The 21956-nt window shown below is 41.5% G+C and overlaps 1 protein-coding gene across 1 annotated transcript; it reads right to left on the reverse strand.

The window, feature by feature from the left end:
- Positions 1-260: 260 nt before the first annotated feature.
- On the reverse strand, positions 261-16087 carry LOC138953001 (leucine-rich repeat-containing protein 74B-like). The gene is made up of 12 exons (XM_070324768.1): positions 15685-16087; positions 13792-14017; positions 11854-12038; positions 10234-10341; positions 9849-9942; positions 9332-9381; positions 7710-7877; positions 5342-5536; positions 3708-3803; positions 3261-3518; positions 2592-2671; positions 261-2172 (listed from the first exon to the last, which is right to left on the reverse strand). The coding sequence occupies exons 1-12, from the start codon at positions 15880-15882 to the stop codon at positions 2121-2123; spliced, it is 1710 nt and encodes a 569-aa protein (XP_070180869.1). The 5' UTR covers positions 15883-16087; the 3' UTR covers positions 261-2120.
- Between the last annotated feature and the right edge of the window lie 5869 nt (positions 16088-21956).

The following is a 21956-nucleotide window of genomic DNA, read 5'->3' on the forward strand; positions in this document are numbered from 1 at the left end:
TGAAACTGTATTTATCCAAAAGTCGATTTAAAATGGTTTTTCTTTCTAACGCTCAAACACAATCAAGAAATCACGCGCACGCACGCAAACTCACTCACAAGACAGACAGACAGACACACAAACACACACAGTGACTCATACACACATACCATCACACACACACACACACACACACACACACACACACACACACACACACACACACACACACACACACACACACACACACACACACGAAAACTGAGTACCAGTGTGGATTCTCTTGCAAGTTTTTTTCTTCTCCGAGTCACTCTTCAGCACCGAAAGTCAGTTCGGGACTGACAATTATATTAGCAAGTACTATTTAGAATGAAATTAAATAAGCACAACTTTGTCCATTCACATATAAGATAAAACTTTGACTTAAAATGCAATACTGTCGCAAAACAACTGCTAGAATAACATTTGACAACATGAAAATAGCAAAGCAAACGCTTAGACATTACATTAACATACTTGCTTTTTTCATAAAACAGCAAAACATATCAATTCTCACCATGGTTTTAACATCTAGGACGAAATGCAAGACAAAATGCCATAGACTAGTAGCCTACATGTATCAAGGAACATTGCATAGCATGATACAGAATAACAATCTTGAAAACAAATAAATAAGACAACAGACGGGACTGAGCGTTTTGCAACGTAATCCAACGTTACAACCAGTAACACATCAAATAAGTTAAGCATAACATGAATAAATAAGTAGCACATACCAAAACAAACCAGATCAGACAAATCGAATGCGAATTGAAGGGCTTCTACTCGAATTATTCCAACTAAAATAACTATGTGCTTTTTTGTAATGATTTTGGAATCGTTTTCCAGACTCACTATAACATGGTGATTCTTCCACACAAATAGCATTCTTGAATACACATATCAATGTACAACAACGTCTTTATTTTATGCATAAAAACATTCTGGTCAGAAACTGCGAAACGCATGTCCACACACTCATCAGACAATAAAAAATACCGCTGTCAAAGTTAATTTCATTTTCATTTTACACGTTATTGTCCTATTACTGAGAAATTCGCCAGTAGAACGCTAGCAGCAACATGAGTGTCATTGCCCAGGTGTGTACGCGTGTAGGTGTAATCTTCCATTTGCACATCTGGCAGGATGACCCTGGTCTTTCACGTGCCACGGTGGTGACACAGGGGTGGGACGTGGATACCGTCTCTGAGTCATTACATACAGTTGACCCGTGTCCATCCCGGCTGAGATTCGAACCTCTGACCGAGGATCATAAGTCCAGTGCTGTACAAATTCACCTGCCAGAATCCCTGGCAAGTGTACGCCTTGTGTAATAAATACTGAGTGTCTTTCTTAGCTCTGACAGTCGTCGGATGGGGACCCTGACATGATAACACCATGGTGAGTGTCTGTCTCTCGCGAATAGCTGATTCGTAATAATGCACACACATATCATTGCGTTTGCAGTCACATCTTTTGCAGTCCACGAGCCTTCACCTTTTCAGATCATTTGCAGTGAAGTCTCGCATACATGTAGTCTACTGCCCGAATTGTGTTAAGATAAATGGTTATGCTGAATAGGCTGCGAAGACACTCGTTTTGCATGTACACCGTGATATAGTAACGTCACACTGGTAAGCCTGGGTCGTATAGATTTTGTCCGAAAACCACATTTGTATTCTCGACACAAAAGAGGCCAAGTACTGTCTTGTCTGTTTTCCCTTCCAAAGTGCAAGGTTGACGGCGAACGGGAGGTTTTTTTCAGAGTCAAAATATTGAATCCTCCATTTGTAATATGTCCAATACTGATACAGCTTCCGTTTTTAACTTTGGCACACATTTGATTGATATGTTCACTTTGGTTTTCAGAACCAAACATCTGTGAAATGGATAGGTCAGACACTTCCGGGAACCTCTTTGGTGATAACACGTCACAAGATACGTCACTTCCTACGGGGAAGCAAATGCAGTGCTTCATCTTGGAATAGTTTGTTCGCTTACTATGAATCCTTGAAGGTTTCCACTGGGCGCTCTTTGTCTCCGTTCACTTTCCAGTGAAATCAAATGCGATATTTCTGGTATAGTAGTTAATAGAAGTTCAATTAATCGTCTTCCGCATCTGGAAGTGGGTTTTCTAGCAGGTCCAACATGTGTCTGAAACAAAAGACAGAACATTAGATCAAGAATGCGAGCGCAGTATCTGTTTACATGTATACTGAATTATAAACTAACGTTTATTAATGTTTACCCCTACTTTTTTTGGTCGTATCTGTATTGTACACCACGAACGTGGAGAAACACGGAGACAACAGAAAATCATTATTAAAATATCTTTGGAGTTTAAATTAAAAAGTGTATAGATGTTACAAGTATACAAATGGTATTCATGTATGTGGAAAGGGGAAGAACAAGACAAAAAGAAGGAAAGACAGAAATGAAGAAAGAAGAAAATAAAGAAGGAAACAGAGAGGAAAAAAAGAAAAAGAAAGAGTCCAACTGTCTCTGAAAGACTGATCTGAAGGTTAGAGAATGGGAGAGATGGCAGACACTTTATCCCCACACAGTCTACTCACTCGATATCTATAAGACCGCCAATGTGTATTTTGGAAAACAGGATGTTGATCTGTTCTACGGTCAGGTCAATCTGAGCCAGCTGAAACAAACAGACCCTTAGTATTGAAATGTATTCTGTCTCCAGCGAATAATGTATGGCGATTTCAGACGAAAGTAAAACACACACAAAAACAAAACAAAAACAACGATTCAATCACTTGCAATGCACAGCGTTACATTCATTCAAATATACGTTCTCAGCAGTTTCACAAGTCAATGGAGCCTTCTGCTTTCAGCAAAATTCTCCACGTCGAAAAGAATCCAGAGTTTACTGAAGAAAAGTTTCCCAGTCTTTGACAATCAACCTGTTTGCCCCTATCGACCCACCAAACCATCCTTTCTTATCCATCCTTCTATGTTGACTACTCAGAGATTAGAACATTTCGGTAACAATTATTTTGAGAGACAGCACGACATTGGTTACTTGACCGACACCAAGCCTGAGGTACAAGAAGCGACACTGGGTGCCACCCAAGTGGGAGGTACGCAGCCGCGGGTTGGGATTGGTTGAAAATCAGATTTGTTGTGATTTCAACCTATCAGATCCCGGGTCCTGTTCCCACCCAGTTGGGTGGCACTTAGTTTTGCTTCGTGCCCCTCAGCCCTGGCCTAAAAACTGCGTCACCTACCCGTATCGTATCGGTCAACTCCTGCTTGGTGATCTTGGAGGGTCCGTTGAGGTGGAAGAGCTCGGAAGGCGAGATGGAGGTCCGGTCCAGGGTCTTCCTCAGGTGGCCCACGGGGTCCGTGCGGAACCGGACCATCCCTGCCACCGACTTCTGGTACTTAGGGGGCGCTGGCAGCACGCCCTCGTAGTGCACGGTTACCCCCCTTTGCTCCTGCAGTCTGCTCGCCAGCGCCACGAACTCGCTCTTGACAAAAATGTTCTGTTGGTAAAAATAAAAATATAAATGCTCGAGGTTTATTCATTAATATAGATGTTGTAATGGCAGATATATTTGGGAAAATATCGTTCATACAGTATTGTCAAAAAGTATTATGATAATGCATGTAAATCGTATGGTATTCTTGTGGTCCCCTACTGACAGAAGTAGAGGAGAATTGCAAGTACTCACCGCCAGGTCTAAGTGTTTGATGGCACACGAATCATTCTCGTCGATCGCTTTCAGCATCAGCATAGCACAGTCTGCATCGAAGGGATTGGAGCCCACCTGTCAAAAATAACAAATGTCGTGATTTTGTCCCGTTGATCGTACAGTTTCATGTGTTACAAATCCTGATGTCATTGCCAATCAGAATGTATGTATGTTCTTTGTTCATCTGTGTGAATTATGCAGATGAACAAACCTGCAGCAGTCCATTTTTATCATATTCTGAGTAAGTTTCATGCAGAAAAGACAAAGTCCGACAGTGCCCATTTAACTTGGGACAATCTGAAATCCAAAGACAGTGACACCAGAGGTGCTCAATAAAACAGACATGAAGTACCTTCAAGCGTGTACTGTGTGCTTCCATATCAAAATCAACTCAATATCATTAAGTACAAAACGTTTTTGCCAGACTGGGTTAGAGATCAGCTGGAATAAGACAGTCGTTATCAATAACACGAGCGGTAATGTAACAGCCACATTTTCACTTACACAACCCTTTGACTGCCGGAACAAATTAGCCACAAAAAACATTAACATAAAAGGTAAACAAGTCGCGTAAGGCGAAAATACAACATTTAGTCAAGTAGCTGTCGAACTCACAGAATAAAACTGAACGCAATGCCATTTTTCAGCAAGACCGTATACTCGTAGCATCGTCAGTCCACCGCTCATGGCAAAGGCAGTGAAATTGACAAGAAGAGCGGGGTAGTAGTTGCGCTAAGAAGGATAGCACGCTTTTCTGTACCTCTCTTTGTTTTAACTTTCTGAGCGTGTTTTTAATCCAAACATATCATATCTATATGTTTTTGGAATCAGGAACCCACAAGGAATAAGATGAAAGTGTTTTTAAATTGATTTCGACAATTTAATTTTGATAATAATTTTTATATATTTAATTTTCAGAGCTTGTTTTTCATCCAAATATAACATATTTATATGTTTTTGGAATCAGAAAATGATGGAGAATAAGATGAACGTAAATTTGGATCGTTTTATAAATTCTTATTTTTTTTACAATTTTCAGATTTTTAATGACCAAAGTCATTAATTAATTTTTAAGCCACCAAGCTGAAATGCAATACCGAAGTCCGGGCTTCGTCGAAGATTACTTGACCAAAATTTCAACCAATTTGGTTGAAAAATGAGGGCGTGACAGTGCCGCCTCAACTTTCACGAAAAGCCGGATATGACGTCATCAAAGACATTTATCAAAAAAATGAAAAAAAACATTCGGGGATTTCATACCCAGGAACTCTCATGTCAAATTTCATAAAGATCGGTCCAGTAGTTTAGTCTGAATCGCTCTACACACACACACAGACACACACACACACACACGCACATACACCAACGACCCTCGTCTCGATTCCCCCCTCTACGTTAAAACATTTAGTCAAAACTTGACTAAATGTAAAAATATGACCAAAATTGAGAAAATGGTCTTTAGGGGAGGCAATCATCTTGCTCCTATTCCAAGCGCAATATACAGCAGTTGTTGTCCTTGTCAGAGTATTAATATGCTTATTAAAGCAAAATCAAACCAAAAACGTATCTGATATGTATGGTGTCAGTCAAGGGGTACTTTAATTATCTCTTACTTTGAAGACCTGCAGGACGTCGTTTTCCCGCAAGCCGTTAGCGATGTGTATGACGCCATTGACGGGGATACGACTGTAGCTGATGTCAAACTCCAGCACCGTCCTGTTGTTCTTCAGCAGATCCCCGATCAGCACACACCCGCTGTTGGCTACACCCGCCATGGGCATGTAGAAATACTTCAGCCCCACGTTCTCCTGACAAGCACAAGACACAAACAAGGGACAATAGTCATACCGCCATGGGCATGCAGAAATACTTCAGCCCCACGTTCTCCTGACAAGCACAAGACACAAACAAGGGACAATAGTCATACCGCCATGGGCATGTAGAAATACTTCAGCCCCACGTTCTCCTGACAAGCACCAGACACAAACAAGGGACAATAGTCATACCGCCATGGGCATGTAGAAATACTTCAGCCCCACGTTCTCCTGACAAGCACAAGACACAAACAAGGGACAATAGTCATACCGCAATGGGCTTGTAGAAATACTTCAGCCCCACGTTCTCCTGACAAGCACAAGACACAAACAAGGGACAATAGTCATACCGCCATGGGCATGTAGAAATACTTCAGCCCCACGTTCTCCTGACAAGCACAAGACACAAACAAGGGACAATAGTCATACCGCCATGGGCATGCAGAAATACTTCAGCCCCACGTTCTCCTGACAAGCATGCACAAGACACAAACAAGGGACAATAGTCATACCGCCATGGATATGTAGAAATACTTCAGCCCCACGTTCTCCTGACAAGCACAAGACACAAACAAGGGACAATAGTCATACCGCCATGGGCATGTAGAAATACTTCAGCCCCACGTTCTCCTGACAAGCACAAGACACAAACAAGGGACAATAGTCATACCGCCATGGGCATGTAGAAATACTTCAGCCCCACGTTCTCCTGACAAGCACCAGACACAAACAAGGGACAATAGTCATACCGCCATGGGCATGTAGAAATACTTCAGCCCCAAGTTCTCCTGACAAGCACAAGACACAAACAAGGGACAATAGTCATACCGCCATGGGCATGTAGAAATACTTCAGCCCCACGTTCTCCTGACAAGCACAAGACACAAACAAGGGACAATAGTCATACCGCAATGGGCTTGTAGAAATACTTCAGCCCCACGTTCTCCTGACAAGCACAATACACAAACAAGGGACAATAGTCATACCGCCATGGGCATGTAGAAATACTTCAGCCCCACGTTCTCCTGACAAGCACAAGACACAAACAAGGGACAATAGTCATACCGCCATGGGCATGCAGAAATACTTCAGCCCCACGTTCTCCTGACAAGCACACGACACAAACAAGGGACAATAGTCATACCGCCATGGGCATGTAGAAATACTTCAGCCCCACGTTCTCCTGACAAGCACAAGACACAAACAAGGGACAATAGTCATACCGCCATGGGCATGTAGAAATACTTCAGCCCCACGTTCTCCTGACAAGCACAAGACACAAACAAGGGACAATAGTCATACCGCCATGGGCATGTAGAAATACTTCAGCCCCACGTTCTCCTGACAAACACAAGACACAAACAAGGGACAATAGTCATACCGCCATGGGCATGTAGAAATACTTCAGCCCCACGTTCTCCTGACAAGCACAAGACACAAACAAGGGACAATAGTCATACCGCCATGGGCATGCAGAAATACTTCAGCCCCACGTTCTCCTGACAAGCACAAGACACAAACAAGGGACAATAGTCATACCGCCATGGGCATGTAGAAATACTTCAGCCCCACGTTCTCCTGACAAGCACAAGACACAAACAAGGGACAATAGTCATACCGCCATGGGCATGTAGAAATACTTCAGCCCCACGTTCTCCTGACAAGCACAAGACACAAACAAGGGATAATAGTTATCCTGCCATGGGCATGTGGAAATACTTCAGCCCAACGTTCTCCTTGACAAGCACAAGTGAGATAAGGGACAATAATAATCCTGCCATGAGAATGTAGAAATACTTCAGCCCTTCGTTTTCCTGACAAGCACAAGACACAAACAGGGGATAATAGTAATCCCCAAAAATGTAGAGGGGTTGTATTTCCCTTCCCCAGCAGCCACGCGGGCTAACGTGACTGCTGCGTCGTTAATTTGTCCATATGTTTGTTATTTGATCAGTGTAGTCGTGATTGACTTTTGGTTGGTGAGCGGAACAATAGAAGGTGTGCTGTATAATATATGTTCGAAGGATAGTGCTAAAAGGTAATAACAATTTATGTATTTCACATAATTTTCAAATGTTAGCAGTTTATCTGTTTTGGATTTCTGTATAATCATCAAAGAAACTTGAGGAAACTTGATCCTCTAGAATGCTGATGTCCATCCGTTTACCTGCAGTCCACGAGCCAGCATGGCGGCCCCCACACGGCCAAAGTGGTTCCAGCTGAGGTCGAGCAGTTCCAGAGACTCGTTGTCCGAGATGGCGTCCTGGAAGTAACGTGCACCGCGATCCTCGAACCGGTTGTAGGCCAGCTTCAGCTGCTTCAGGCACGAGTTTGTCTGCAGGAAAAAAAACATGGGGTTCTACTCTTCCGAAATCGAATACGATAAAATCTGATATGATTTCAGCTTTCTCGACATTTGGACTGATAAATGAAGATATCACAGTCAAATCTAACGATAACTAATGCAATAACAACACTTTATTGTTCATTGAAATGATACATTAACAAGTCGCGTAAGGCGAAATAACTACATTTAGTCAAGCTGTGGAACTCACAAAATGAAACTGAACGTAGTCCGCCGCTAGTGCAAAAGGCAGTGAAAGTGACGAGCCTGTTTGGCGTGGTAGCGGTTGCGCTGTGCTTCATAGCACGCTTTACTGTACCTCTTTTCGTTTTAACTTTGTGAGCGTGTTTTTTATCCAAACATATCATATCTATATGTTTTTGGAATCAGGAACCGACAAGGAATAAGATGAAAGTGTTTTTAAATTGATTTAAAAAAAAAAATTTGATCATAATTTTTATACTTTTAATTTTCAGAGCTTGTTTTTAATCCAAATATAACATATTTATATGTTTTTGGAATCAGGGAATGATGAAGAATAAAATGAACGTAAATTTGGATCGTTTCATAATTATTTTTTTTTTACAATTTTCAGATTTTTAATGACCAAAGTCATTAATTAATTTTTAAGCCACCAAGCTGAAATGCAATACCGAAGTCCGGGCTTCGTCGAAGATTGCTTGGCCAAAATTTCAATCAATTTGATTGAAAAATGAGGGTGTGACAGTGCCGCCTCAACTTTTACAAAAAGCCGGATATGACGTCATCAAAGGTATTTATCGAAAAAAAGAAAAAAACATCCATGGATATCATTCCCAGGAACTCTCATGTCAAATTTCATAAAGATCGGTCCAGTAGTTTGGTCTGAATCGCTCTACACACACACAGACAGACAGACAGACAGACAGACAGACAGACAGACAGACAGACAGACAGACACACACACACACACACACACACACACACACACACACACACACACACACACACACACACACACACACATACACCACAACCCTCGTCTCGATTCCCCCCTCTACGTTAAAACATTTAGTCAAAACTTGACTAAATGTAAAAAGGAAAATGTTCTTTGACACGCCTAGCTTGCCTGATAACGATTATACTTGAACATTTATAAATAGTTTAGGGTCTCTGAAGAATTAAAACCTAAGATGCATTTTGGTCTGGGCAAGGCCACCTTTGTTAAGTCCACGTTTTGATGTTTAATTTCATTTGCACAAAGAAAAGGTAGGGTTACTTGTCACCTGTTTTCCCGCTTTTAGTATCGCTTCCATGTCTTAGTCTTGCATATAGAAATAGCAATGGATACACGAACGAAAAATGTATGTGAATGTGGCGGTCCGATATTAATGTTCAACATCCCTCTCAACTTAGTAGGCATACGATGAATGTAATGATATCTAAGCGAAGATAGAAACCCTTACATTTAGAACTTTGGCGAAAACAGGGGCACAGCTGTCCTCTATTTCATTGCCTGAAAGGGAAATATGAAAATAAGAGGGAGTCAAGGCAAGAACATTTCAATGAACAATATATTTTTAGAAACACAAAATATAATCTATTTGTGGCCAGCAGGAAATTCTGAGCCCTACGATGGTCTTATATGAAATGCCTCTTACACACATGCACTAAACTGGCTTTATCAGGCAGCACCCAGTCCCCATAAGAAACAACAAGCACAGCAATAGGAAGAACAAGAACAAGAACAAGAAGAACAAGAACAAGAAGAACAAGACGCACAAGGACAAGTTAGATAGTTCTCCAGGGGTACTATAAAATGACACAATTTTGTTTAATTTAAAATGCATGTTTCCTGTCATTTTTGATAGAAGCTGAACAGGCACACGATGGATATAGGCCTAATCAACCTTGACAAAATGAAATCTTGTTACCGTCAATACACACAGATGTAATACAAAAAACAAAATGTCATTCACTCACCTGACAAATCTAGTTTGGATATACATCTGTTCTGTAGCAAAAGGTCACACACCGCCACAGCACCCTCCATGCCGATTTTGTTTTCTCGTAGCACCTATACACACATAACAGATATGTAAGCTTAGAACTTGCGAGCATACATAAAGAGTTGTGACATTGCGGCTTTGGGATGTGTGTGTGTGTGTGTGTGTGTGTGTGTGTGTGTGTGTGTGTGTGTGTGTGTGTGTGAGTGTGAGTGTGTGTGTGCGCGCGCGCGTACGTGTTTGAGTGTGCGCGTGCGTGCGTGAGTGTTTGTGTGTGCGTGCATATGCTTAACTGTGCGCGAGAGTTTGCATGTATGAGTGTTTATAAAACTATCTTAGCGACTCTTTGAAAAGCAACGTACCAGTTCTGTAATGTAGAGGTTGTCTTTGAGGATGCGGCAGAGAAACTTGGTCGCCTCTTTCTCAATGCCGTTACCTTCCAGATTCAGCTTCTCTGTGATTGTGTTGGTCTGGAGGGACAAGTACAAGACAAATTTCACCTTCATATTTGATTTCAGATATTATTAGGACCACAACAAAATGTTCATTGTCACTGGCAAATAAAAGTGTATCCAACCGTTTAAAGCTTACCCAACCGTTACGCACTTTACATCAGAGCAAGAAGTTTGCAAAGTAAAAACAAGTCGCGTAAGGCGAAAATACAACATTTAGTCAAGCTCAGTCGAACTCACAGAATGAAACTGAACGCATTGCATTTTTTTCCGCAAGACCGTACACTCGTAGCATCGTCTGTCCACCGCTCGTGGCAAAGGCAGTGAAATTAACAATCCAGAAAAGCGCGGTAGCGGTTGCGCTGAGGAGGATAGCACGCTTTTCTATATCTCTATTCTTTTTAACTGTCTGAACGTGTTTTTAATCCAAACATATCATATCTATATGTTTTTGGAATCAGGAACCGACAAGGAATAAGATGAAATTGTTTTTAAATCGATTTCGGAAATTTAATTTTAATCATAATTTTTATATTTTTAATTTTCAGAGCTTGTTTTTAATCCGAATATAACATATTTATATGTTTTTGGAATCAACAAATAATGAAAAATACGATAAACGTAATTTTGAATCGTTTTATAAAAAATAATTTTAATTACAATTTTCAGATTTTTAATGACCAAAGTCATTAATTAATTTTTAAGCCTCCAAGCTGAAATGCAATACCAAAGTCCGGCCTTCGTCGAAGATTGCTTGGCCAAAATTTCAATCAATTTGATTGAAAAATGAGGGTGTGACAGTGCCGCCTCAACTTTTACAAAATGCCGGATATGACGTCATCAAAGACATTTATCAAAAAAAATCAAAAAAATCTGGAGATATCATACCCAGGAACTCTCATGTCAAATTTCATAATGATCGGTCCAGTAGTTTACTCTGAATCGCTCTACACACGCACACACACACACACACACACACACACACACACACCACGACCCTCGTCTCGATTCCCCCCTCTACGTTAAAACATTTAGTCAAAACTTGACTAAATGTAAAAACAAAAACTTCACACGTCCTAGCTGTCGCCAGTGTTATAGCTTACAACATAGCGTGAGCAACAGCCAACAATAACGACTTGTGTTGTGGAGATATCAAATTTCAAAGCTAGTGCTACAGTCGCGTGTCTACGAATCATATCCATGTGATCAATTGTTCTCCTTGATTTCACAGAGGCAAGAGACAGAGATAGTAATGTTCAAGCCTATAGTGTCACAAATTCAAGGAAGCTGTTGCAAAGTAGGCCTATCAAACTTTGCAGAGGGAGAGAACCTTGTCAGTGTGTTGAAACTGACGCAAAATCGTGGAGACAAGCGATAATTTTGACTTTGCAATTCGATTCAATCCGTAAACCCTATTTTTATATTCAAGGGGCATAAGAACACAAGGCTCACTGTTGACGGAGAGAGTTAATTTGGGTCATTATTCTTGACTTTTACCGAGATATTTGTTGCGTGCAAATTCTAAATTACCTCTAATGGAACGGATATTGCTTTTGCACTTGTGACACTGAGGCCGTAGAACTTGAGGTTTATTTCTCTTTCGTGTAGACTCTCCAGGTATGACGTCACGGGTGTGACACCGTAGTCGTTGCACACTTTAATGTATTTGGTCTTTCCTGTGACGTCATGGTCATGCTTCTCTGGGTTCAACCACACTGAAACAAGTGACATTCAAAACACGATTTACAAAGGTTACATGAAAAAGAGGGAAAGTTTTTGGATCATGGACTCCATTAGTATGGGAATTAACAGGTTTCTTTTTATTGAATATCATTGCTCAACTCAAAATGCTTGCCCAAACCGTTTTCTACTTAATATATTTTAGCCATCATATAATAACATACTATACACAAACATGTACAAGCACCAATGACTGGCAAACACGAAAGTAACGTGTGCTTAGAAATAACAGTAACAATATGGAATCATATGAATGGAAAAAGGGACAGAGAACAAACAAACAAGGAACCAAAAGTAATACAAACTACAGAGTTTACCAGCGGGATTGAGTGAAATATGCACACAAAAGAAAAAAAAGAAAAAAAGAAAAAAAGAAGTCGATTAACATGTTTTGACTGGTTAAAGAATAACCTTGACTCCATTTTAATCAGTGTTGGAAGATGTTTTTTTCAAGAACAAGCCAGGGATTTTCGACCCCCTAACTGACTTTCAGAATTTGGCCGAGGTCACTTTGCTGTAGTCTGAATGTGTGTAGAAAAACAAACCTAGTTCAACCACATGGCAGTTCTTGTTTTGTCATCCATACTAATTAATAAAGCTGTGGGACCATGCATTTACTTCCTGAACTGAGACAGACCAAACAGCCTCACATGCAAACTTCATGCTGCTGGTCTCTAGTGAAGCTTAAAATCACATTAAGCACCTGCGGCGACTTAATGACCTTTGTCTTCTGTTTATGAAAGAAACCACGGTCACGAAACAATAATTTGAAATGCAAATGTACCTTGGCTTCTTTTCGGGACTTTAAACAAAACTTCTTCCGCATTTGAACCATAGCCCCGTCGTCATACAAATCCCATATTCTTAAACCCGTCAAAGGTTTTCAGCGGGACTTCTTCCGTATCATAACAAGACTTTACTTGCACACAAATCTCTAATCCCCAGACATTCTGGCACAGAACACCGTGTCTTCTGGCACCGGTACCCTGCTGTTTCCTGGTTTTGCGGAATTCTCACTCAGTCGCCGGCTGTTGAAAAACAGGATTAGGAATTACAGTGCGGTACCGTATGTCACCATGCGCTACATGGCACGAGGACGCGATTAAGGAAACAGATTTCAACGTCGGTCCATTTTAACCAGCACCCTATGTCAGCTGGCGAAGTTGTGAAGGCTTTGTGATTCCATCAACCGTGCAATTGCTTGACAGCGTCTAAATAAATATGTCGTTTAGTGGTAGCCCCTGAGGTGGTGGTGGTTGTTTAAACCCAGGTATGGGTCCAGGTCGGACAGCAAAGAGCGCATTGTACCGCAACCACAGAGTGGAATTAAGGATGATGTCCAACTGTATATGGCAGCCTGTTTTCCTCGTCGGTTTTATACTTTGACTGTTGAACCACTGACGGTCGAAGCAGATTGAGAATAACGAAGGACAGACGCGTTGACAAGTGGAATCAGACAGATAGGCAATGAAATCAAATCAGCAGAATAAAACAGAAGACACTGACGACTATGACCAACACTACTGGACAATAATGACGACGACGACGACGACAATGTTGATACTGACGACGCCGACGGAAACACTACACAAATGATGGCAATGCGTGCACTGATCATGTCAGTAATGAATCCAATTAAGAAGAAAAACAAACAGAGAAAGACTGAGACAACACGATTTACAGGGAATTCTGGGACACAACAAACCAGTACAAATACAATGCACTCACCTTCTTCGTCGTACTCTAGATCTGTCTCATAGTCATCATCATCGGAAGAGACGACGTTTTCGATTGGCAGAGGCGAGACGCGGCGGCGTCCATGTCTTCGTCTGGGGGCGGCAGGGGCGGAAGCCGGGGCTTTGTTCTCATCACAGTCGATGACATACTGTTCCACGTCACTCATCTGGTCAAGCAACCCGTCCGGTGGTATCTCCCCGTTGTTCCCTTCCGTGCCCTAAGGAGAGTTTTAATCGTAACGTGAATACCAAAACCCGGATATTTTGAAACACATAAAGTACTTTCATATATATTAAAAGTAACAATTTTCATCTGGTTGTTGTTGTTGTTATATTTGTTGTTGTTGTTGTTAACAATTGGGATGAACAAATAAACACCAATTGTGATAAAGTGCTCTTAAATTGGGTATAGAGGAAAAATCGTAATGATTGGCCGAACATACCAGCCAATCAATTAATCAATCAACTTACCAACCAACTAATCAACGAATGAATCAATCAATCGATCAATCAATCAATCGATCAATGATAATCTACCATTAACACTTAGACACGTTTTATTAATCTTATAATAGTGATCCGTTTTAGTCCAAAGTACAAAACCATTCTAGTAGGTTTTTTTTTTTAGCTGCACCCAGCACACACAACCGTTACGTCGGGGTCAATCACTCAATACTACACACACACAATTGTACAAATGTTCCGGCTGACTTAAGGCTTTTGATTTCACTGTTTTGCCCCAGGGCTAGTGTTCACTGGTAGTTCGACAACATGTAACTGCACCCAGAACTTATACATGGTCAAACAAAAGTAACCAATGTGTTATGGTATGCACCTGTTGTTCCTGTCATTTTGAAACACCCCGAACCGCATGTTAAAATACTAAATTAAGAGAGAAAAAAACCCTGCAGAAGTGTACGGAACGTATTGAAAATCTGAAGAGGGACTCGCGTGCATCAGTGAGACTTAAGTATTTTCAAGCGGAACTACTATATCACATAGAACATGACAAGGTTACCAGTAAGGCAAATTTCAATTTCACGACAAAGATCAGAAATTCGGCGTATGCAAATTTCACTCACAAACAGCATTCTTTGTTGTACTGGTGAGCTTTCAAACACCGTCTTCAAACATACGTGTCTTTCTCCAGTAAGTGTGTTGACTAAAACATTCCGTAAAACCCGACCGCCCCCGTCTTTCAGACACAACTGTTTCTAAATAACCCTCCCGCGCTCAAAGATATAAAAAAAAAAGTCGCGTAAGGCGTAATTACTACATTTAGTCAAGCTGTCGAACTCACGGAATGAAACTGAACGCACTGTATTTTTTCACCAAGACAGTACAGCTTCGTCAATCCCCGCGTGAAGGAAATCGCTCACCTCCCACGCGGTGCAAAACGTAGTGATATTGACACGCCAGATTAGCGCGGTAGCGTATTGTGCTAAGCAGGAAAGCGCGCTTTTCTGTATTCTTGTTAACTTTATGAGCTTGTTTTGAATACAACCTATCGGGCTTCGTCGAAGATTACTTGACCAAAATTTCAACCAATTTGGTTGAAAAATGAGAGTGTGACAGTGCCGCCTCAACTTTCACGAAAAGCCGGATATGACGTCATCAAAGACATTTATCAAAAAAATGAAAAAAACGTCTGGAGATACCATACTCAGGATCTCTCATGTCAAGTTTCATGAAGATCTGTCCAGTAGTTTTCTCTGAATCGCTCTACACACACACACACACACACACACACACACACACACACACACACACACACCACGACCCTCGTCTCGATTCCCCCTCTACGTCAAAACATTTAGTCAAAACTTGACTAAATGTAAAAAGAGCCAAGGATCAGATATTGTACAACGAGTTCAACGTTGCTTACCTCTCGTAACCTTGGTGGTGCTGAGTATGACGTATCGGAGATCTGAGTGATGAGCACCTTCTGTTCCTCGGTGATGACGTCAAGGCTGTTGTCACGTGGGCCCCTCGTGGATGAGGCACTGTTGCCGAAATGAGCGCGGGTGATTGAGGGGGCCATGAGTGGGGGTTCTGGACCGGAAGTCTGGACAGAAATCTCCATCGTGCCGAGTTCTGGGCTGTGGTCTTGATGAGCCCGAGAAAAGTGTTTCTGGTCCTTTTGTTTTTGGTTAAATGATTTGTGTCGGTTTTTGTTGTGTCGCAATTAATACTTTCACAGAAATGTTGGCTCTGTCATGGAAACGTCATCGTTTGCCTTCTCATGCAGGCAACGCTTTCCTGCGTAACTCGTTCAACTTCCTCGCTGCTGATCTGTGAAGAAACAGAAATACAAATAACGTTGTAATATTCTAAGAGAAGGTAAATGTGAGGAAATAGCTCAAGCACAAGAAAGATAGAGAGAGAGAACTCTCAAAACTCATTGAGAGAGAGAGAGAGAGAGGGGGAGAGAGAGAGGGAGGGAGAGAGAGAGAGAGACTGAGAGAGAGAGAGAGAGAGGGAGAGAGAGAGACTGAGAGAGAGAGAGAAAGAGAGAGAGAGAGAGAGAGAGAGGGGGAGAGGGGGGGGGGGGGGGGGGTGAGGGCGGGCGAGAGCAAGAGAGAGAAAGAGAGAATGTTATGTTACGCAGAGAAATCTGAAAATAGACATACGTCCCACACTAATCACAACAATGTGAAAGAAGCCCACGAACCTTATAATTTCACGAATTATCACTTCAAAATGTGCAACAACAATGACCAAGCCAGTATCTTGACACTTGGAGGAGACCTACAGACGCTGAGGATTGCTGAGTGCCAACTTGCATTAGGACCCAGAAATATGTCGGCATGCTACTAACAAGTCTGTTAATCACCACTGACCTAGCCTAGCAGGGATCAAGTCACAAATCCGCCCTACAGCAAATGCCCTAGCGAGCTCCTATTATTGACCTCTTGAACTAGCACTCTTAATCAGCCTGATTAACCGACCAAGATGCCGCCAAGAAAGGCAACAGCATAGCTCTACGATATGTATATCTTTCGCTCTGCCTGCTCCAAGTAGAAGGGAAATACTAGTCTCACATTTCGTCGTTGTCATCTTGGATTTCCTGTCATCTTTTATTGTTTTAGATGGCGTAAGTTCAAAAATAAGCGATTTACCAGCTAACTGATTTGTTTACATCATCTCAAGCAATTCCAATATTTTTCTCGCAAGCCCTCAGATTTTTAGATTATCTTAGTTTGTTTTCCACTTCTTATTCGGGCCAAGCAGAATCCATGCGACGAAACTCCACATGTTTACAAAGGTAAAACAATAACCACACAGGTTGCAGTTGAATACTTTGACCTAAACGGCCTTAAGCTCATATCTCAGTGAAACAACCACAGGACGTCTTACAGTTTATCCCAAAACTGTTTATCGGATTACTGCGGCTGAAGTGGTTCTGTGGCCTGTGCTGCGGTGAAAATGAAAGGGATACAAATCTGTATGTGGTGTAAGTGAAAGGGCTGTACAAATCTATCTGACGTTCTGTTTGTGTTGAGATTAGCATGCAAACGTTAATCCCAGTGGGATGGCTGGAATCTCTCGCCTTTCTGTGTGTAAAAGCCCTTGGCCGGATGCTCACAAGTGGCAGGGCCCCCCGAACTGAGCGTCCCTGCGTCCTGTAGGCACTAGAAACCGGAAACTAGACATTTTTTAAAGGGGGTCCCGTGACGTATAATTAAACTTGAAAAGAGTGGAAGCACTAAATGTGAATGATCATGTGTACAGTACTAGACATTCTTGAAGGAGGTCCCGCGACGTACTAAACTTGAAAAGAGTGGGTCCCAGGAAGCACTAAATATGAATGATCATGTGTACAGTACTAGACATTCTTGAAGGGGGTCCCGCGACGTACTAAACTTGAAAAGAGTGGGTCCCAGGACGCATTAAATGTGCATTATTATGTGTTCCGTCGGTTTCCATACAGAATAGACAAGAACGTACACTTGGCTGAGTTTCGAAGACAAGGAAATGTGCTGTCGGATGTCTTCAGACGCAAATTTACGGAATAAATCAAACCGATATGACAAATAACACTTTTGGTGACCCTCTAAAATTCGGCTCAGGGATTCCTTGGACCCACAACAAATGACAATTGGGGTTCCCGGGGCCATCTAGGTAGAGTGTCGGTGGCAGCCCTGAATGCTACTATCATTTCCACAATAAACCAACACGTCCAACATCGCAGATATCTTTGACATTGTACATATGAGCTTAAGAGTATACTTGCATATGAATATATACACACAAAATCAAAATCATCGTTGATTTCTATGCTGAAAGTGTATTTTGTAATGAATGAATACTTCAGCCTTACACTGGTGTGAGTTACAAAATTAATTCATACAAAATTCTCACTCGGTACAGAAAACATCCAGCGTGTTGATTTTTGGTGTGTGTTCAAGTGGGGCGTGGTCTTACCCCATGTAAGAGCCTGGACTGGGCTGAGATAATGAGCCCAACACGGTTTGAATGGGAAGGAATACGCCTTCAATGTTTGTCATTGATAAGTATAAGTCATTGCTCCTTGTTCAAGAGTATGAAATCAGTTATGACGTTTAGGTCGTCCAATGATCCGAACAACAAAGGCACTGACTACAGGTTTTCTGTCTGTTGGAGAACAAAATTATTACCAGTAGTTGATTTTTTGGTGACACGAAAGAAGAGTTGTTTCAGTGTGCAAGCAATGGATTCTTGACGGAAAGGATAATCTTCTATCTGTACTTCTTCCTTTTTTGACCTTCTTTGTTCAACAGGGAATGTGGTTCAGTGTCCGTCATCTGTTATAAAATAACTAGCATTTAGGTAATTGTATCACTACACAACCTGGATCACGACAGTTCCAGCCTGATTCCGAACGAACGCTCACGAAAACACAACAAGAATGATCGCATTTCAATTCATAATCCTAATGTTCAACAGATCTCACCTGACTAAGTAAAACAAAGAACTCCGGAGACCACCGCAACACAGGTAGAAATCACTTGTTAGCACACCACCTTGCAACAATTACCTGCATTGCATGACACCTACAACAACTTTGTCGCACCCGACACTAAATGTTCCACCGACAGCCTGTTCTGCTAATCAGGGATTAAGCCTCAGACTTTCACAGCACGCGGTCTACGATCAAATGACGGCCAGGAACATTCAACGGCTGGCTTGGTTACATTTTCTGCTTGCATGAGCAGAGCGGTTCAAATCGTGTCCTAGACGTAAGCATGAACTTCTCCATGAACGCAGGTTCTTGGAACGTCTGCGTCTGTAAACTTATCCCGCCAAAGAAAGCGCCGGAAGTGGTTACAATGTACTAAACTTTGCAGAAGGCGATAACCGTGGGCGTGTGTTGAAGCTGAGTAAAAGTCTTTGTGAAAAACAAGGAGGCGGACTTTTAACAGAAAGAGTTACTTTCGGACACTGTTTTTGAATTTGACCAAGCGCATGCATATTTTGCCTTCACTGGATGGCTATGTACATGACCTGGGCCGGTATGCAAGAGTCGAGGTTAGAGACTTTAGCCCAGGATAAACTGTACCCTCAATGAACTTTATCCCGGACAAAAGTCTCCGAACTCTACTCCTGGATAAACTGTACCCTCAATGAACTTTATCCCGGACAAAAGTCTCCGAACTCTACTCCTGGATAAACTGTACCCTCAATGAACTTTATCCCGGACAAAAGTCTCCGAACTCTACTCCTGGATAAACTGTACCCTCAATGAACTTTATCCCGGACAAAAGTCTCCGAACTCTACTCCTGGATAAACTGTACCCTCAATGAACTTTATCCCGGACAAAAGTCTCCGAACTCTACTCCTGCATACCGGCCCTGTCCTCTTTCTGCTATTGTCTCATATCGTTGATGAAGATCAGACCGATTTTAACCTCTCTATGATTCCCAAAGGTGGGTGCACTTTGGCCGACAATGCCAAGGAGCGTGAGATATCAGTCAACAATGAAACACAGGGTTTAGTTATTAGTCTTGGACTGCACCTAAGCTTCATAACCTTCAACATGCACTCCCTGGCCTAGCTCTAACCCTCAGGCTGTAGGGCGCTTTAATGTTCGCAATTGCAAGTATTTCTGTGTGATGTTAAATTGAGCGTAACAGGAAACAGGACTTAAAGGTCCCAAATCTCGAGTGATTGAGGGCACAATTGTTTCCAGAGGCGAAAACGGCAGATTGTGCGGCGGACAAAAAGAAAACGGAACTGTATCAGAAATAACATTCTACCCCGAGGCCTCCAAATTTGGAACACCTTTTGGTCACTTGTAACAGACAGACAGACAGACAGACAGACAGACAGACAGACAGACAGACAGAACCTTCAATCATCTGCAGCACAATAGAATACAGTAAATGAAAAAAAATCACTTCGTATTTGGTGCTGTTATTGAATGTCCGCTCCGGATTCTTTTCACAAAATGTGTGTCCATACTTCACGGCGAGAAAAGTGCCAAAGAGAACTATCCTAATGCATTTAAGAAACAAATGATTGTGTGCTATCCGTTGTTGTCAAATAAAGTCAAAAATAAGGATGACGTGTTTACCATTGAAATTAGAGAGAATTCGCACGATCTTTCCATGCTTCTTCCATTTTCTTGCACTCCATTCACATATTTCCTTTCTTTTTCCCTCTGTGGATGTTTTGTTTAATTTTGTTGTTGTTGTAAAGAAATCATGCGTTTATTTGTACAACCCCCAACCCTTTTTCACTTCTAAGTTTTGAATTGGTTTAACGATCTACATATGCAGGAAACAGGACAATCTTTACTAGACGAGAACAGGCAGTCTAAGGAACAAATATGAGACGCACAAGGACAAATTGTTTCTATTGAACGCACATTAAGCTCAGTGTGTGACCATTCAAAACCACCTCGGTCTGCAGAGTTCTCTCTCTGTCTTAGCGTGTCACACTCTGACAAAAGAGCTAAGACTCCACAATCAATAAGCGATAAGCACAGTGTTGAACACGAATAGTGTTGAACACGAATAGTTAACTGATTTATTTATGTGTCCACTCTGCATCCCCCCCCCCTCCTCACCTCTCCTGTACAGTCACTCTTACTCCGTTCTTGCATGTAATCCTAGTGCATCTCAGCGTATTTATTCTTAAAAATCCCTCGAACAGTGCTGCTACTAACTATGTTATACATGTTAAAGTCCGTTTGACTGAGTGTATGTATTCTTAAAAGTGCCTCGTGATTTCAAGATCAGATTTTCTCAAGCCTGGATTATTTTGGGAATTTACAGCTTTGATTACATGCCTTAGAAAACTGATAAACCAAAGCTGGAATTCGAAGTTATTTACTCCTCCATAGTTGAAACGTTGAGGCCCGTCTGTTACAGTACATTGTTAAGTCTACCCTATGCTTACAAATATATAATATATCCCGAATGGAAGCATATCACTTGCTTTACCAAGCATCGCTTTAGTTGTTAGTGATAAATGCTTCACGTACTTCACAAAATCTTATTTGCTAGAACTGAAATACATTACTTACTTCGTGAGAATCCATTTGTCAAAAGAGAAACACTTCACTTACTTCAACAAATGAATATTGTTAGAAATGGAAATAATCTCATCGTTCCCGATTGACGGGTGAATTAACGTTTTTCTTGCTTCGCAAACTGTCAAGAGTGAGAACTGATCGAAGACGAAACATTTCATTAACTTCACAATATTTTGTCTCGTCGATCGTTTAAAAGCGGGAGCCTTTCAAAAGAAAGGAATATTCAACACACAAAAAGATGCTGCTGAGTTTCGTTGCATACATTTTATTAGTTTACTGCACTTTAAATAGTAAGTCTCTTTTTCAGAAAAGGAAAACATAAGCAAAACACTTACTCTTCAAAGACTTCAAACCCATTAGAACTTCGCCGAAGAAGAATTGAATAACTGTCTTAGAGAAATGTGTAACCAGATCCCCTCTGCAGGAGGGCATTTCAATTAAGCAAAAAAAGAAAAGGAAGAAAAAGAAAAAGGCGACGCTGTGATTAATGCGCTCAGTGAACTGAAGTTAATGCCTTTACTGAATATTTACACACAAGCAAGGCACTCGAACGGCGAGTCACTGGGGACTTCTAACCACTGGCAATTGCAGGGTATTGATTCGTATAGATTATACAGAGTCGCCGTTTACGTTTAAGTGG

The sequence above is a fragment of the Littorina saxatilis genome, linkage group LG17 (assembly GCF_037325665.1).
Source record: "Littorina saxatilis isolate snail1 linkage group LG17, US_GU_Lsax_2.0, whole genome shotgun sequence".
NCBI classification, from domain to species: Eukaryota; Metazoa; Mollusca; class Gastropoda; order Littorinimorpha; family Littorinidae; genus Littorina; species Littorina saxatilis.

Coding starts and splice junctions, on each gene's coding strand:
- LOC138953001 (XM_070324768.1), bottom strand. CDS start 15,882: ATGGAGATTTCTGTCCAGACTTCCGGTCCAGAACCCCCACTCATGGCC. Junction 12,039..13,791: donor TCTAGAGTACGACGAAGAAG/GTGAGTGCATTG, acceptor CACTTGTTTCAG/TGTGGTTGAACCCAGAGAAG. Junction 7,878..9,331: donor TTTTCGCCAAAGTTCTAAAT/GTAAGGGTTTCT, acceptor TTTTTCCTGCAG/ACAAACTCGTGCCTGAAGCA.